Genomic DNA, 18004 nt, shown 5'->3' with positions numbered 1-18004 from the left:
AATTTCAAAATTTGATGCTTAGTTCAAAAGAGTTATTAGCATCTTTAAAACTTATTCAAAGTATCCATTACGTATTATACAATCAAATGTACTACAAACTTTTATCACTGTGATCAGTTGAGGATGCTGGGAGTGGAGTACTGCTAGCTACCATTCTTCCTTTCTAAATAAATGTTAAAATATCTTTTTTTTAACTACTCCCTTCCCTAGAATCACCACACGTTGGCATCCCTGTGAATTGATAACCTTTCTGCTTATAGATTGGTTAGAAAACACTGAAAAAAGTAAAGCTTTACACTGTACAACAATGTAGGAGTCTGACTTCACGGTCTCTCTTGTTCACACAAGGCCTGGGAAGATGTGTTTGAAATCCCAAGAAACGTATAGGGTATGTCTACAGTGCAACCACACCGTGACGGCAGCTTGTGAAGACATACACACCAGCTTTAATTTAGTTAGCTTGGGTCTCAGAGCAGTGAAACTGGGGCAGCATGGACTCCAGCATGACCACCTGAGTAATTACCAGGGTTCTGGGAGGTTAGTGCAGCCCACTCTGAAACCCATGCTGCCATGGCTTCACTGTTTTGGTATCCAACCTAGCTAGATTAAAGCGAGCGTGGCTATGTCTCATGAGCTGCAATCACACCCTGTGACATACCCACAGAATATATGTTATAGGTTGGCTGTTATAATCTAAAATATTGCATATGGTGCATACTGTAATAAGACTATTAAATGCTTAAGAATTATTATGGTAACTCTCTGAAACATTTAACTTCTTATGGTTGACTGATTCCCAGGCAATGGAGCTACCTGGTGCTAAAGATCTTTGATGTTTTAGGTTTTCCTCCTTCTCTAAAACACTCCTCTTATACACATGACATCTTTAATGGCTTAATTTGCAGTGATTAGCATAGGATATATGTGCATATTGTGACAGACCCTGACCAATGGGGTACAGGAGTCTGGTAGAGGGCAAATATTCTGGTCACTGGATGAGTAGTTTTCTGTTCCCTGACTGACCAGAGCAGGGGCTGCACTAGAGTAATCAGGAACCTGCTAGAACCAGTTAAGGCAGGCAGGCTAATTAGGACACCTGGAGCCAATTAAGAAGAAGCTGCTAGAATCAATTAAGGCAGGCTAATCAGGGCACCTGGGTTTTAAAAGGAGCTCACTTCAGTTTGTGGTGTGAGTGTGAGGAGCTGGGAGCAAGAGGCGCAAGGAGCTGAGAGCGAGAGCCGCTGGAGGACTGAGGAGCACAAGCTTTATCAGACACCAGGAGGAAGGTCCTATGGTGAGAATAAGGAAGGTGTTTGGAGGAGGCCATGGGGAAATAGCCCAGGGAGTTGCAGCTGTCATGCAGCTGTTACAGGAGGCACTATAGACAGCTGCAGTCCACAGGGCCCTGGGCTGGAACCCAGAGTAGAGGGTGGGCCTGGGTTCCCCCCAAACCTCCCAATTGACCTGGACTGTGGGTTCTTCCAGAGGAGAAGGTCTCTGGGCTGTTCCCCAACCCACATGGTGAATCTCTGAGGCAAGAAAATCCACCAATAAGCGCAGGACCCACCAAGACAGAGGAGGAACTTTGTCACAATATTTACAAAGAATTGCTTTTAAATTGTAAAGATAAATTTTATCTTGAAATAGATGCACTCATACCAGACATTATGGTCAGCATGGAAAAGCTAAATCCATCCTCAAGTTTGCATTTTCCTTTTCCCAGTATCCAGAGGTACAGCTCAGTAAAGTACATGTTCAAATCTCTGCCTAGAAATTGTTTTAATTTGAAATCTTGGGAAAACAGAAAATCCCTCCTGTTCTCAAAACACACATACTGGCTGAAGTTGCATTTTTTTAATTGGTTAAACTTTTATCAATGAATAATGGTTATTCATCCAGCAATCTAATTATGGTTTGAAATAATTGTTGCACTAAACCAGTGTCACAGGATCAAAGGGTACTTGATAACAGAATTGTGAAGAGAACAGGAGTACTTGTGGCACCTTAGAGACTAACAAATTTATTTGAACATAAGCTTTCATTGGATGCATGTAGTGGAAAATACAGTAGGAAGATGTATATATACACACACACACAACATGAAACAATGGGTGTTACCATACACACTATAAGGAGAGTGATCAGTTAAGGTGAGCTATTATCAGCAGGAGACAAAAATAATAGCTCACCTTAACTGATCACTCTCCTTATAGTGTGTATGGTAACACCCATTATTTCATGTTCTCTGTGTATATATATCTTCCTACTGTATTTTCCACTACATGCATCCGATGAAGTGGGCTGTAGCCCACGAAAGCTTATGCTCAAATAAATTTGTTAGTCTCTAAGGTGCCACAAGTACTCCTGTTCTTTTTGCGGATACAGACTAACACGGCTGCTACTCTGAGAATTGTGAAGGAGAATCGTATAGGGCATGGGAACATAGTTAGGGGTAATGAGATAATGAAATTAAGAAAGGGAAAACTCTAACTGTGAATATGTGACATCTTGATAGTGCGATGTATCAAGGGGTGGAAGTTGTGGAAACTTTATCAGATGGGACATTTAACATTGGTCCAAACAAAACATGAGAAAACCAATGGGGAACCAGTTCTGCACTGGCAGAGAGATGGACTGACCGAAGAGCTCTTTTTCATCTCTAGCATCTCTAAGAATGTTTGGATGAATACTTGGAATTCTCTGTCTGCCTTCTTAGGTCTTCTCTTGTATTTAGTAGCAGGAGACCATTAGCCTGTGACAGTGCTTGACTTCATTGACAGAAGATAGTTTAAGTTCCTGTGTTTCTCATTGAACAAAGTTACATTTTAGGATATATGGGACCGAAATATACCTGCTCCAATTTAGCTACAGTAGATAAGTCGGGGAAGGCTAGGCAGGGGCACTTCGTATCCTGTGGAGCAATGTAATTTGGCTGGCCTCATGGGAAATTTCAAATGGTGAGAGGCAAGTATGCCTTCATTAATCTCTGAGATTTTGAAAGCTCTTTAACCATTTGCACTTTGTGTCTTTCACAGACCATCTGAAAGGAGAGATAACCCAGCGGCACCTGCAAAAGGCAGCTCTAGGTAAGAGCAGAATATTCTTGTATGAATAATAAATAGTGCATTTGGAAGAGAGGGCACTTCCCAGTGTTTACAGGGGGCGTGAACATAATACATGCAACTGAGGCCAAACAAAACATTATGGTTTTTTTAGTTTTTGGATTATGAATTTTCTGCAGTAATTGATGCATTTTTCTCATTGTGTAGAGCTGGGCAAAAATTTGCAGATGAATATTTTCCAGAAAAGCAGGTTTAGTAAACCCAAAACTAAAAAAAAATGGCAGGGGGGCTTGATTCACAAAATAAGAGGAGGAAGTGGTGGTGGTGGTGGTGCCCCATCATAACTTTTGGCCAAATAGTTAGGGCACTCACTTGGGCTGTGGAACAGGAACTTGAATATCCTATATCCTAAGTGGATGTCCTAACCAAGAGGCTATAGGGTCATTCTCGCTTTGTCTCTTGCTCAATGACTTTTATAATATTTTATAAGAACATAAGAACATAAGAAAGGCCGTACTGGGTCAGACCAAAGGTCCATCTAGCCCAGTATCCGTCTACCGACAGTGGCCAATGCCAGGTGCCCCAGAGGGAGTGAACCTAACAGGCAATGATCAAGTGATCTCTCTCCTGCCATCCATCTCCATCCTCTGACGAACAGAGGCTAGGGACACCATTCTTACCCATCCTGGCTAATAGCCATTTATGGACTTCGCCACCATGAATTTATCCAGTCCCCTTTTAAACATTGTTATAGTCCTAGCCTTCACAACCTCCTCAGGTAAGGAGTTCCACAAGTTTACTGTGCGCTGCGTGAAGAAGAACTTCCTTTTATTTGTTTTAAACCTGCTGCCTATTAATTTCATTTGGTGACCCCTAGTTCTTGTATTATGGGAATAAGTAAATAACTTTTCCTTATCCACTTTCTCAACATCACTCATGATTTTATATACCTCTATCATGTCCCCCCTTAGTCTTCTCTTTTCCAAACTGAAGAGTCCTAGCCTCTTTAATCTTTCCTCATATGGGACCCTCTCTAAACCCTTAATCATTTTAGTTACTCTTTTCTGAACCTTTTCTAGTGCTAGAATATCTTTTTTGAGGTGAGGAGACCACATCTGTACACAGTATTCGAAATGTGGGCGTACCATGGATTTATATAAGGGCAATAATATATTCTCAGTCTTATTCTCTATCCCCTTTTTAATGATTCCTAACATCCTGTTTGCTTTTTTGACCGCCTCTGCACACTGCGTGGACATCTTTAGAGAACTATCCACGATGACGCCAAGATCTTTTTCCTGACTCGTTGTAGCTAAATTAGCCCCCATCATATTGTATGTATAGTTGGGGTTATTTTTTCCAATGTGCATTACTTTACATTTATCCACATTAAATTTCATTTGCCATTTTGCTGCCCAATCACTTAGTTTTGTGAGATCTTTTTGAAGTTCTTCACAATCTGCTTTGGTCTTAACTATCTTGAGTAGTTTAGTATCATCTGCAAACTTTGCCACCTCACTGTTTACCCCTTTCTCCAGATCATTTATGAATAAATTGAATAGGATTGGTCCTGGGACTGACCCTTGGGGAACACCACTAGTTACCCCTCTCCATTCTGAGAATTTACCATTAATTCCTACCCTTTGTTCCCTGTCCTTTAACCAGTTCTCAATCCATGAAAGGACCTTCCCTTTTATCCCATGACAGCTTAATTTACGTAAGAGCCTTTGGTGAGGGACCTTGTCAAAGGCTTTCTGGAAATCTAAGTACACTATGTCCACCGGATCCCCCTTGTCCACATGTTTGTTGACCCCTTCAAAGAACTCTAATAGATTAGTAAGACACGATTTCCCTTTACAGAAACCATGTTGACTATTGCTCAAGAGTTTATGTTTTTCTATGTGTCTGACAATTTTGTTCTTTACTATTGTTTCAACTAATTTGCCCGGTACCAACGTTAGACTTACCGGTCTGTAATTGCCGGGATCACCCCTAGAGCCCTTTTTAAATATTGGCGTTACATTAGCTAACTTCCAGTCATTGGGTACCGAAGCCGATTTAAAGGACAGGTTACAAACCTTAGTTAATAGTTCCGCAACTTCACATTTGAGTTCTTTCAGAACTCTTGGGTGAATGCCATCTGGTCCTGGTGACTTGAGTTTATCAATTAATTCCAAAACCTCCTCTAGTGATACTTCAATCTGTGACAGTTCCTCAGATTTGTCACCTACAAAAGCCAGCTCAGGTTTGGGAATCTCCCTAACATCCTCAGCCGTGAAGACTGAAGCAAAGAATCCATTTAGTTTCTCCACAATGACTTTATCATCTTTAAGCGCTCCTTTTGTATTTTCATCGTCAAGGGGCCCCACTGGTTGTTTAGCAGGCTTCCTGCTTCTGATGTACTTAATAAACATTTTGTTATTACCTTTGGAGTTTTTGGCTAGCCGTTCTTCAAACTCCTCTTTGGCTTTTCTTATTACACTCTTGCACTTAAGTTGGCAGTGTTTGTGCTCCTTTCTATTTTCCTCACTAGGATTTGACTTCCACTTTTTAAAGGAAGTCTTTTTATCTCTCACTGCTTCTTTTACATGGTTGTTAAGCCACGGTGGCTCTTTTTTAGTTCTTTTACTGTTTTTCTTAAATTGGGGTATATACAAAAAGTGTAACAGTTTCAACAGAAGAGACGAAGAGAGACCCACCTAAGAATAGCCTAGTTTTGTTGGGGCACTCACCTGGAAGGAGAGAGATGTGGGTTCAACCTGGGTCTTCCACATCCCAGATGAGTGCCCTAACAACTGAGCTAAAAGTTGTAAGAGGGACACCAGCGGCACTACCACTTCCTCCTGTTTTGTGAATCTAGCCATTTTAGAACATCTGGAAACAGTGTTTTGGGGCAAACTACATGTTTCATTCAGTTTGAAACTGACTTTCATTCTTTCAGAATTCTCATATTCGGTTCCACCCAAAACAATTTATTTTTATTTTTCAGAACTGCCAGCAAACTGAAAAATCCATTATTCTCCTGGCTCATATACTGTGTAAAGGCCACACATCCGATTTTCATGGCATCCATGAACATTGCCAAAGCTTTTACCAACATGGCAACTGACTTTATATGGGATGAGGGAAATGATGCAAAAACCTTGTAAATCATTTCTCCTAAAATATTAACCAGTAGTTTTACTGGTGCTAAAGCAGGAGCAAACAGATCCGAACCTTCTCAGTCCTTAGACCTTGTGCCTTCTGGGCCCCTCTTAGATCTGAACTTCAGTTGGTTCTGGACTTCAGTTTGTTTTGAGACTGGGCATCAGTTTAGCCACACTTCCAGAGTCAGCCTGTGATACCTTCAAAGCCTCTTCATTCAGAGAGAGATCCAGAGCTGAGACTCTGTCCTTCCTGGCAATAGGGAGCAGAGCCAGTGCCAGACTGTGCTGCATCTTGTTAAATACCCCTTTCCCACATACTTAAGGCAGTGGCTGTGCAGGTCAGTAACTAACATCTTGCTCTTGTAAGATAGACAGCATTTGAATCTGGTTTTCTTCCCAGATTCAAATGGCCCCTATCAGAAGCCAACCAGCTGATGGACTGACCTATATGCTAATGCAGTGATACAGTTTCACTTAATGCTACCCTGTTGTTCATATTTTAAAATAAAGCTAGACAAATAATAAACTATTTGCAAAATAATACACCAGTGCATCTGCCAAAGTGACAATGGAAGTGATAGTGAGCTCTGCCCTTTTTGCCTGCTGAAGTTAGTGGGGCTGTAACTCCTTACATAACTTCATACTAAATGTCCATTTTCATAAGGGAGCATGTGCATGGAACCAACAGTCACAGCTTTCCGGGGGTTGTGACTGAGGTACCATAAGGTACTCTCTATTGGCAATATTCCACCTCATATCCTTTCTTTTTTTTTTTCCTTTTTATAAAAATTAATTAAATGCAAAAATATTTTTCCAGACTATCTATGCTGTAGAACAAATCATTAAAAGCTAAACAAAAAATGCCAGACTAAGGCCCACTCTCCCTCAAGTTGCCCTGTTCAGTGCCTGGAATGCAAGCTAAGGATGGTATCATCAGTCTAAATTCTGATTTGTTTCTTTAATGCAATTCAAATAGACTTTTATGTATTTTAATTGTGCTCAGATCTATATAATATAAAAATTAAAGACATGCCCTGCTCTAAAGATTTTACATTCTAAAGATCAGACACAGAGAAGAAGAGAAAACTCTAGGAAATCCAAAGGAGGAGATAATATGAATCTATTATGCTGATTGGTTTGTCAAGTAAATACTTGGTACTCTTCTGCCATGTGAAACTACTCAAGTGTGTAAGACGCAATGAACCAGATCCTCAGCTGATAAAAATCAAAGTAGATTCACTGGGTCAAATCTTCAGGTGATGTACATTGACGTAGCTCCATTGATTTCAGCAGAACTACCTGAGCATCTGACTCAATATGTTGCATTTAAAGTTGTTCCAAGGTAAGCCATGACACTGCTGTCTATGAGAATTCCTTATGCAGTGTTTCAAAGAAATAAAGAACGTGTACACTCCAACTGTGTGTTCCAGTGTGCATTGTAACATCTGGCCTTGTCTCAAACATTTAATGGCTCCTTCTTGTACATAGAAAATAATGGAGAAAATGCTATTTTAAATAACTATTTAACTGATTTTCATAAAAAAGGTAAGTATGGACTTTTTTTTAAAGGCCCCAGGGAAAAAGCACAGCACCGACTCTGCCAGCTACACATAGCATTGTGAATATTCCATCAATTTTCCTCAACGTAATGTGCAGCCCGTGTGTTTTGGCTTTTGTTTTGAACATTGCTGCATGCTTATCACTAAATCTGGACCACACAAAATATTTTCCAGACTTTTTTTCCTTCATTCATTGAGCCTTTTAAATATTCGGTGTATTTTGACCTTATGTTTATTCTGTGAATTGGGGCACCTCATTTGCCTGCTTATCTTATTCCACGTATATTCTTCCAGAGAATAGCAGGTCTCAGCTCTCCTTGAATCTTTCTTGATGACCATAAATCCATCAAGAGCTTTTTGAAGGAAAACTGCTTGGTAGGAAGCCTCATTAAGAGTTGGTAGAAATCCCTATATAAAATAATACATACCATTTGAATTAGAATCCAAGTGTTAACATCTTCCAGCTGCCTCCTCTATTTTATTTTATTTTATTTTTTTACTTAAAGCACTTTTATGATCAGAACTCTTTAAGGAGCTCTTTTAGTTGGATTTTAAACATTGATGATCTGTTTTCCCTAATAGGCTCACTTCAGATGTGGATTTCTCATTGAAAGAAACCTCCTTGCTCAGCCAATTGTTCTTAGCTGTCTCATCTTTTAAATCACCATTTTCTGCATATTGACAAAGCACTAAAAGAGTCAGATGGGGAGTTTCAGTGGAGACAAAGAACATCAGATTGTTCTGATCTTCTGGTTCTGTAAAGAAGAAACTGCATAAAATTGCAAAAGGGCCTCATTCTGCCATCCTTACTAATACTCAGTAGGACTTTACCATGCAAATAATTCCATTCTTTTCAATAGGAACACTCAGAGTAGGGTATAACTAAGAATGACAAAGGGTGGCAGAATCAAGTCCAAAATGACCAGATTAACATTTTCTTTTCTCTTCTTCCATTCTTCCTGCTTTCCTTTTTCCCTTTCCACCTCTCTCATCGGCATAAAAAACTACCTTTGCAAGCAGCATAAGCTATGTCGGTGGGAGAAACTCTCCCACTGACATAGTGCTGTGCACACGAACGCTTATGTCGGTGTAACTCATGTCACTCAGTGGGGTGGAATATTCACACCCTGAGCGACATAAATTTTGCCCACATAAGCTGGAGTGTAAACTTAGCCTCTGACTCCTTTTCCCCCTCCTATTCTCTTTTTTCCCTGTCTTTCTTTTCACTACCCTTTTGCTCTTGTATTTTCTCTCTCTCAAGCCTTCTACTGTCTTTCTCTGCTCTACTTTTTCACTCTGTTTCATGTTAAATCTCTATTTTTAGATCTGTCTCTTACACGTGGGTGCCTTTGTATGAGCGTACACAGGATTACAGTCCTAAGGTAGCACAACCTAGTATGGGACACTAGTATGCTTCTGTTACTACAGAAAAAGGAAAAGCATTCCCCTGAGTTTGCTGTGCTGTAGAAGGCATAGGTACATCTAATGTGATTCAGTGGGCAGTAGTATCACAAGATGCTATCAAATGAAATTCCAGTAAAATAATAGAGTCTCATTCTCCACTGTTACTCCGGTTTTATATAGCTGTAACTCCCTTGAAGTCAATAAAACCATTGGAGTTGCATTAACATAAAGCTGGAGTAACACAGAGATTCAAGCCCATAGTGACTTATAAAAGCCACAGTGAAACTAGATAATCTTTTAGTCTGTTTATCCAAGATGTTGTAGGTGAAACAATTATAAATAGTGAGCAATGTCAGTTAATGCACAGCCGCTATGAAATAAGTGCTGTCGTCTAACCTGACCTTTTCTGCACGTAAATTTCCTCTTTTTTTTTTTTTTTTTTTTTAAGACTTGGTACAAATTACATTAGTAAAAACACCAGTTTCCCAGTGCTTTCTATCACAGTTCAGGGTAGCTGCACCTGTATTTCCCCCCTGTGGTTCAGCAAGAGCACCCACTCTCAGCTTCCGGCTCTCCAGCCATTGCCTCTTTGGGAGGAAATACCAATCTCTTTCCTGTCTGACTGGGGTATTTCCAGGCTGAACAGTTCCTTGACTATACTGTGATCTCCACAGCAAAAGACAGACTGCCTATGCAGGCCTTCTTCACTTCTTTCCTCAGAGATAGGACACAGCATAATTGCCACAGTTAAGTTACCATACAGCCGTTTACAAGCAAGTACATTTATTCTTAAGGCGGGAGCACTGGAACCTTGGTAGAAGTCAGAGGGCCATGAGGTCCTGCTCCTCTCTGTGGCCTCACTCTCTGGTCCTCCTCTTCCGCCCTGAAACCCCACCCCTTGGCCAGGTCGGAAGCCAGAGCCGGGCCAAGGTAAGAGCCACCCAGGGATCCCAGGCCACTCTGCCCTGGGCAGAGAGCCTGAGGGCAGCCCCAGCCTATGTCCCCACCCCCGGGGTGTGCTTTCCAGGGCAGGTGGAGAGTCCGGGGCTGCCCACAGTGGCCCGGACTCCCTAGGTGGCTCTTACCATGGCCCGGCTCTGGCTTTTAGCCTGGCCAGGGTTGGGGCCTCAGGGGGAAGAGAAGGAGCAGGGGCAGGGCCACAGAGGGGCCAGGTCTTGTGGCAAGGGGTGTCTAAGAACAACCTTGCCGCCCCCCCAACCAGGAAGAGGCTGGCCCCGCTGGCAGGGGTTGTGTTTTGCAGCAGATACCCTGCTGCAAAGCACAACCCCTGCTGGCACCATTCCGTGCCTGCCCAAGGCATGCAGTTTGGGGGGCAACACTGCCCCCCAAACTGTGCCCATGTTAAAAAGTGGGCAGGCATGGCCCTCTCACTTTTAAAAGTGGAGGGGGCTATGAACCCCCCCTCAGCCCCCTTCCACCTCCCCCACCAGTTCTGGCACCTCGTCTTAATGTGAAAGCATTACAGAGAAAACATATTAAAACAACCTACACACATACTAATAAGCTTACCAGAGATCACCCCCTAGGGTGACCAGATGTCCCGATTTTATAGGGACAGTCCCAATTTTTGGGTCTTTTTCTTATATAGGCTCCTATTATCCCCCACCCCCATCCCGATTTTTCACATTTGCTGTCTGGTCACCCTCCCCCAACTCCAGCAAGGGGGATTTAACCCTTCAAACCCCTCACAGGGGTTTTACCTATGATCACAAGTTCAGCATAGCTTCAGCTCAGAACGACCATCCCAGTGAGTTAGTGAGTTTATCCAGTTTGGGCTTTGAAGAGGCCATGAATAGGTAATCAGCCATACAGTGAGTTTCTCTTCAAGGTGCAGCTTCAAGTGGATATCTCTCAAAGTGAGTAATTTGCATTCTCTTCTTCCTAATATTTCCTATGAACTCCCACTCAGCTAAAAGCTCAATCTTGTCTGGTCCATTGTTTCAAAAGAGTTCTTTGAAGCACATAATACTTTGCAGCGTTTACAGTAGTCCTGTCTCTCTCTTAAGACATTACATACCATTCCACAATATTACATAAATATTTGCATTTTTAATACAATGACCTCCTAAGATACTTTGACTTAATTCACTAAGGTTTGTCCAGGATATTGTCATATATATCACACCTTCCACCTGTCCCAACCAGCTTTCCCTATAGAGCGTCACACACATACAGATGTTTTTTAAATGTTCTCTCTAGATTGCAGTAAAAGGCATATTTTGAGTTTAGGGTTTCAAAGTTTTTGGAGTGACACGGCCCACCGATAGCACTTAGATGTCCACTTAACAAAGAAACACACCTAGAGTAGCTAACTCACTTGCTCAACTAACCTGGAACCTATTTATTTCTCTCCCTCCAATACTGGCATGTACAATAAAAGAGTTGACAAGTTCTGTGCGTCCTCATTAACTTCAACCAGCTCCATTTGCTCTCTTTTTTCCTCCTTTTCTCTCACCTTCTCTCTTCTCCCATGCTTCATCCCAATTTTCTACCTTCATTTTTTATATACATTTTTAAATCCCTCCTACCACTGAGCTACCTGTTAAGAGCCCGCTGAACACATTAGGAAATAGCAACACTAGTCAGTGAATGAGAAATGGTGCTGCTTCCAGAGATACTCATTTAGGGCCATTATGTAGTATATATCTCTGTGAGTGATACCATTGTTTTTAATAGGGCTGCTTGCGGAGCAAGGTACAATTTAATTTGAGTAAGGGTGGCAGATTTGGCTATCAGGGAGGAATCTATCTTCAATTTCAGAGTCAAAGAGTGTCTTGTTTTGTGAGCGTTTTTATTACAAAACTCTGTTTTGCCAGGATTTATAACTTAGCTGTTGAAACTAGGTTTGTTGAGAAACTTGGTGTTCATGCTCTAGTCTTGACGTGGGCACTCCCCAATCCCATTGAGCAGCTGAGCAAAACTTTTTTTTTTTTAAGAACCCCACTCCCCACCCTATGTGAAATGACTGGGGGAGTCAGAGATGGTTAACTAATTTCCCATTGTTGATTTCCTTGGGTCCCAACAACCAGATGTCAATTGCCATATCCTATGTCTGATTCAGAGCTCTCAACTCTGGCATGGGTTGTTAGCAGGAATCTTTAGTGCAGTTTACTCCTGCATTTGATTAAGATGGGACATGATCATGCAGGTTGGAGTATGTGGCCTTTGCCATAACTCTCTGTAGCTTTGCTTGCATCATTTTTCCTGGACTTTTGAAAACTGAACACTCCTTTAAGAAAATGAAACCAATTGCACCCCTGCTTTTGTCCTTCCATGTAATGCTTAAGGTCTCTATATATTTTAGAGCTTCATATTATGAAGCTGCTTGTCCTTTCTTAAATGTTTTCATAGACAGTGAAATAATATACAGTGCTGACATTTAAAGTACTATCATTGGCATCTGAGTTTAGCACTAGAGCTGGGTGAAATTTTTCACATAAAGCTTTTTTTGTTTTGTTTTGTTGAAAAATGCAGATTTTGCAACCCAGAAACATTTTGCAAATTTGTGCTGATTTCACCAAATTGTTTTGTTCAAAAATGACTTTAAAAATTCCAGATGTTTCATTGACATTTTTTAAACAAAATATTTTTACCTTTTTTAGGTTCAACATTATTTTTTGTTTCAATATTTCCTTTAATTTTATTTATGAAACAACCAAAAACATTTGAAAAGGTCAAAATATAAACAAAACATTTCATTTGACCCACACCTTTATTTTCCAACTTTTTGATTTGCCAATTTCTTTTAAAAAATTGGTTTTGTTTTTTTGGGTTGTGTGTTTGTGGTTGGTTGGTTGTTGTGGTTATATTATTTAGTTTTTTTGTTTGTTTGCTTGCTTGTTTTGTTTTAGGAGTTACCGGTGAACCATATGAGTTATACTCCCAGCTGTAATTAGCATCCATTGAAATGAATAAGACAGTTCACACCTCAGAGCTATTGTTTCAAGGTCTCTGCAAACTCAGGCAGAGGTTTCTGCATCAGTTATACTTAGGTCATGTTTTGAAGTTTTCTCTGCAGCTATAGCAACTACAGATATACTTGGTTTTTTAATACTCTGGAGAACAGTTGAAAGGTCTGTCCATGACTCTCTCGACTAGTTCTTCCCATACTCCTGTGGGGAAAGGACACTCCACACTTTGGGAAACACTGGTTTACCTCATGCTTATTCCCCCAATCTAACCTGAGCTTGGTTTCTTCCATTGCCTTATTTTTCATAACTGAGAAACCATTTTAAATTGCTTATGTGAAGAAACAAGTTCTCTTTCTGTACTAATGCCATGACAGAATGACACACAAGTGTTTTCAATCACAAAATGGCAGAAGCGGAGAAAAGTGGTAGTCTGAGTTTTCCCACACAGATCCAGTGCAGTCCATAGAGGATAACAGCTTTAATTGAAATTAAAATGATCTGATTTAACATAATCATTTCTGGCTCTGAAAGTCAATGTCTTATGAATAAACTATTTAAAGGCTCCTACAGGAACAATCCAACTATTGTCTACTAAACAGTCCAAAAGTTTAAGTATTATTTTCTCCTCAGTGGCAGGAGATAACCAAAAAAAGGTCTGCCCTGTGCAGCTAGGTGTCAGAAGAAGGCCTTGTAATTTGGTACCTCCTATATATTTGTATATGTGTGTGCATATATTTACACATAACTGAGTTTTTCAGTCTTTAAAGTTCATTAATTTTTAAGCAAAACAGAAGCAGTCTGCTCAGTCAGTGTGTAATGCTACCGAGTGACCTAGGGATGATGGCATGAATGGAAATGGTACAGAAGAGCAATTTCTCTTAATATTGCACAATTTTGATTATGCTACAATATTACAGTATGTTCTGTTCCTCTGGATATTTGTGTTTGAAAGCTGAAGCAACAACAATCTATTTTTGTAAGAGTTCACAGTTACTAGCATGCAGTGTACTGACCTAATTCTTAGAGTGACCTCTAGTGGCGTTAAGGCCACTTCTCTTATGGCTAGATTTCATTTCTCCAGGGTTTCTATTAGATCCATGGAAAACAATTGGTAATGCTTAGCCTTGAGGGCTGTTTTTGGAATTCTAAGATTGAAAGGAGGTGGATCAGGTTATGTTTGTTTAAAAGCATCCATTTTCCACTAATCCTAGCACAAGGATATCAATAGTAAAGCTGGGCGAATACCTCAAAAACATTCCATGAATATTCGCTTGGATAAAAAAATGGAATTTATGTTGGCTGTGTTCACGGTCCTTTGGCATTCACTTTCCTTGGCTGTTGTAGCAAATTAGTTTACTGGCAGGAATGTTTGCAGAAACAGCAACTTTTGAACAGATATTAGAAATATTCATGGAAGGTGAATTTTTCACACACACACACACACACATTTCCTCTGCAAATACTGTGTGTTTGTGTTTTATACTTCTCTCATCATTGTAGTACCTAACATACACTGAAGTCAGTGGAGTTACTCCAGGTTTGCACTAGTGTAAGAGAGACCAGAATTTGGCCCCTGAATATTAGACAATTGTAAAGTTGCACATTGTAACAGACCCACCCTGTTGGATCCACAAACTACTTAGTGTTTCAATTCAGAATGGCTTATGGTTAAAACTCTGAGCTGTTGCCTGTTAAACATCTTGATATCACAACTGCCTATTTTTGTGCAGCTCAACTGTGCTGGCATCCAGCAGCATTTCACTGTCTTTGTAGTGGCCTGCAGTGTCCACGAGCTTCCTTGAAATAGACATTTCTTTTGAAATAGTACAGAAATAGGACGTTCAGTGTGGATTGCCTCATTATACAGCGACTCCCCGGGATGACTGGTAAGTAGCATTGGTAGATTCTAGAGTTAGAGGCGCTGATTCTTAAGTCCAGTCAAGCTGTGCAGGGTTTGAGCTGCAAAGTGGAAATAAAAGTGGCTTGTTGGCATCTTAGCAGCTCACTGATTCTGGGGCTGGGCAGGTCTGCATTGGCCCCAGTTTAAATCAGAGTAGCCTCTGCCTGTAGCCCCGAGGAGCTGTAAAAGTAGCCAGGAATAGCTGAAGTACAGGGGTGCTCCAACTGTATCCCATTCTTCCTAGACTTCACCCTCTCCACTAGAGGCCATAAGTGGTGGGTGTGCACAGCTGTTCTGCTGGCTCTATACCACTGAAGGATTTCCCCTATGCCAGTGTGATGGGCGTATGAACCCCAGGCTGGGAAACAGGGGGTTAAGGAGCAGTTCTGGTCACAGGAGGCTCCACCCAACCTCGTCTGCTGGGTGTGCTGTCAGTGGAGATGGAGTTTAAAGGCACAGCACAGCTCAGTCAGGGTGTTCAGTGTGAAGGAGTAGACTTGCATTGGTAGCTCCTGCAGGAATCCAGCAGGAGCCCCACACAGCCCTGAAGCCAACCTCAACTCAGAGCTGCAGCCCCCTGCAGAAAAGACAGTGGAGTAGCTGCTTGTGATTGGGAAAAGGAATCTCCTGACCCCCTTCTGGGGGGATTCTTTCTGGGTCACAAGCCAGACCTTCACCATGCCTCTGAAGAGGCTGGGATGTAGTAGGAAGTAACCCAGGGAGTAGGCTGGATGATACCCTAGCTCAGGTTTCACATCTGAACTGCCTGCCCCAGGACCCTGAGTTGGATCCTGGAACAGCAGGAGGGCCTAGGTTCTCCTACCGCCAAACCCCTGGACTTGCACCTCTAGGCACTACTGCCAACCACCCTGGACTTGATAGACTATGTGCTTCAGCCAACCCTGGACTTCAGCACTACGTAGCAGGGCTAGCCAGTGCTCCTATCAATAGGCGACATGGTCTAAGGAGATGATCCCCCATCACAGCCAGTGTACCAGATAGATGGTTAAGCTGACTGCACAGACCCTTTGCATGCACAGAGCAGTGCAAAGGGTCTGTAGCGTAACAGAAAATTTATCTTGATGGTTTTGGGGCATAAAAAGCCAATAGCCCCCTTCTCCTTCCATCACTGTAATTGCCCTTATTCCATTTTGGACAGACAGAGCTCTCAGTTGTTCTCTAGAGCCTCAACTTCACGTCTTTACTTGCTATGGTTGTGAAGAAAACCTTCAGAACATGACCCAAATGTGACCCATGAAGCAGTGTTTCCCTGAGTCAGCAGAAAGCCTGAAGCAAGAGGTATGAACTGCCCCCATTCACTGCAATGGGTGCTAACGTAGGTGCCCATGGTGATACTTTACATGTTGCTAACCACATCACTTCTCTTCAAAGCACGTAAGTTAAAGAGAGGAAATATTGCAGGACTTGGTGGTGATGGGGGACTTCAACTACTCAGATATCTATTGGGAAAGTAATACAACAGGGCACAGATTGTCCAACAAGTTCATGGAATGCATTGGAGTCAACTTTTTGTTACAGAAGGTGGAAAGTGTGATTGGTGGAGAGGCTGTTTTAGATTTGATTCTGACATAGGGAGGAACTGGTTGAGAATTTGAAGGGGGAAGGCAGCGTGGGCGAAAGTGATCATGAAATGGTAGAGTTCATGATTGTAAGGAATGATAGGAGGGAAAACAACAGATTAAAGACAATGGACTTCAAGAAGACAGGTGTTAGCAAACTCAGAGATTGGTAGGTAAGACCCATGGGAAGCAAGTCTAAGGGAAAAGAAGAGTTCAAGAGAGTTGATAGAAAGAGACATTATTAAGGGCACAAAAGCAAACTATCCCAATTCATAGGAAAGATAGTAAGTATTGTAAGAGGCCACCCTGGCTTAACCAGGAGATCTTCAAAGACCTGAAACTCAAAAAAATCATACAAAAAGTGGAAACTAGGTTAAATTCTGAAGGATGAATATAAAATAACAAAAGCATGTAGGGACAAAATTAGAAAGGCCAAGGCACAAAACAAGATCAAACCACCTAGGGATGTAAAGGGTAACAAAAAAAACATTTTACAAATACATTAGAAGCAAGAGGAAGACCAAGGACAGAGTAGGCCCATTACTCAAGGAGGAGAGAAAGACAATAACAGAAAATGCAGCAAAGAAAAGTTAGCAAGGTTTGGACGGCTAACATAGTGAACATCAGTATAAGTGGGATAGGATCTGAGGCTAAAATAGGGAAAGAACAAGTTAAGAATTACTTAGACTAGTTAGATGTCTTCAGGTCAACTGGTCCTAATGAAATACATCCTAGAATATGGAAGGAACTGGCTGAAGAGATCTCTGAGCCATTAGTAGGGCCCTCCCATATTCATGGCCATGAAAAAAACGTGTCACAGACCATGAAATCAGATCACCCACCGTGAAATCTAGCTATTGGAAGGGCGGAGGGGAGAGCTGGGCATGCACCAGGCTCCAACTACTAGTCCAGGCAGGGCTGGGGAGGGACAGGACTTCTTCTTCCGCTGCACAGCTGCTCTCGCGGGGGAGAGAGAAATCAAACCCACCTCCAGCTACCTCCCGTGGCTGCAGCAAGCTCCGTGGCTGCTGCCTTCAGAGCCCAGCTCTGAAGTTAGCGCAGAAGCAAAGATAGTAATCCCGCGACCCCCCCCCCACACACACACACACAACAGCTTTGCAACCCCCAGGAGCCCGACGGTTACAACACCTGAAATTTCAGATGTAAACACCATGAAATTGACTAATTTTAAAATCCTGTGACCATGAAATTGACCAAAATGGACTGAATTTAGTAGGGCCCTAGCCATTAGCGATTATCTTTGAGAATTCATGGGGGATGAAAGAGATCCCAGAGCACTGGAAAAGAGCATATATAATACCTATCTGTAAAAAGGGGAATAAAGACAACCCAGGGAATTATAGACCAGTCAATTTAACTTCCATCCCCAGAAAGACAATGGAGCAAATAATCAAACAAAT

The 18004-nt window shown here is 41.7% G+C and overlaps 1 protein-coding gene across 1 annotated transcript in view; it reads left to right on the top strand.

The window, feature by feature from the left end:
• The window catches only part of KIF6 (kinesin family member 6), a 284172-nt gene that overhangs the window by 234913 nt on the left and 31255 nt on the right, over positions 1–18004 (top strand). Inside the window, exon 17 of the mRNA XM_065401377.1 lies at positions 3036–3086. Within this exon, the coding sequence (XP_065257449.1) occupies positions 3036–3086 (51 nt within the window). The remainder of the gene's footprint in view (positions 1–3035; positions 3087–18004) is intronic.

This window comes from Emys orbicularis, chromosome 3, assembly GCF_028017835.1.
Source record: "Emys orbicularis isolate rEmyOrb1 chromosome 3, rEmyOrb1.hap1, whole genome shotgun sequence".
Taxonomy (NCBI): domain Eukaryota; kingdom Metazoa; phylum Chordata; order Testudines; family Emydidae; genus Emys; species Emys orbicularis.
This window is presented reverse-complemented; position numbering and strand designations above follow the sequence as displayed.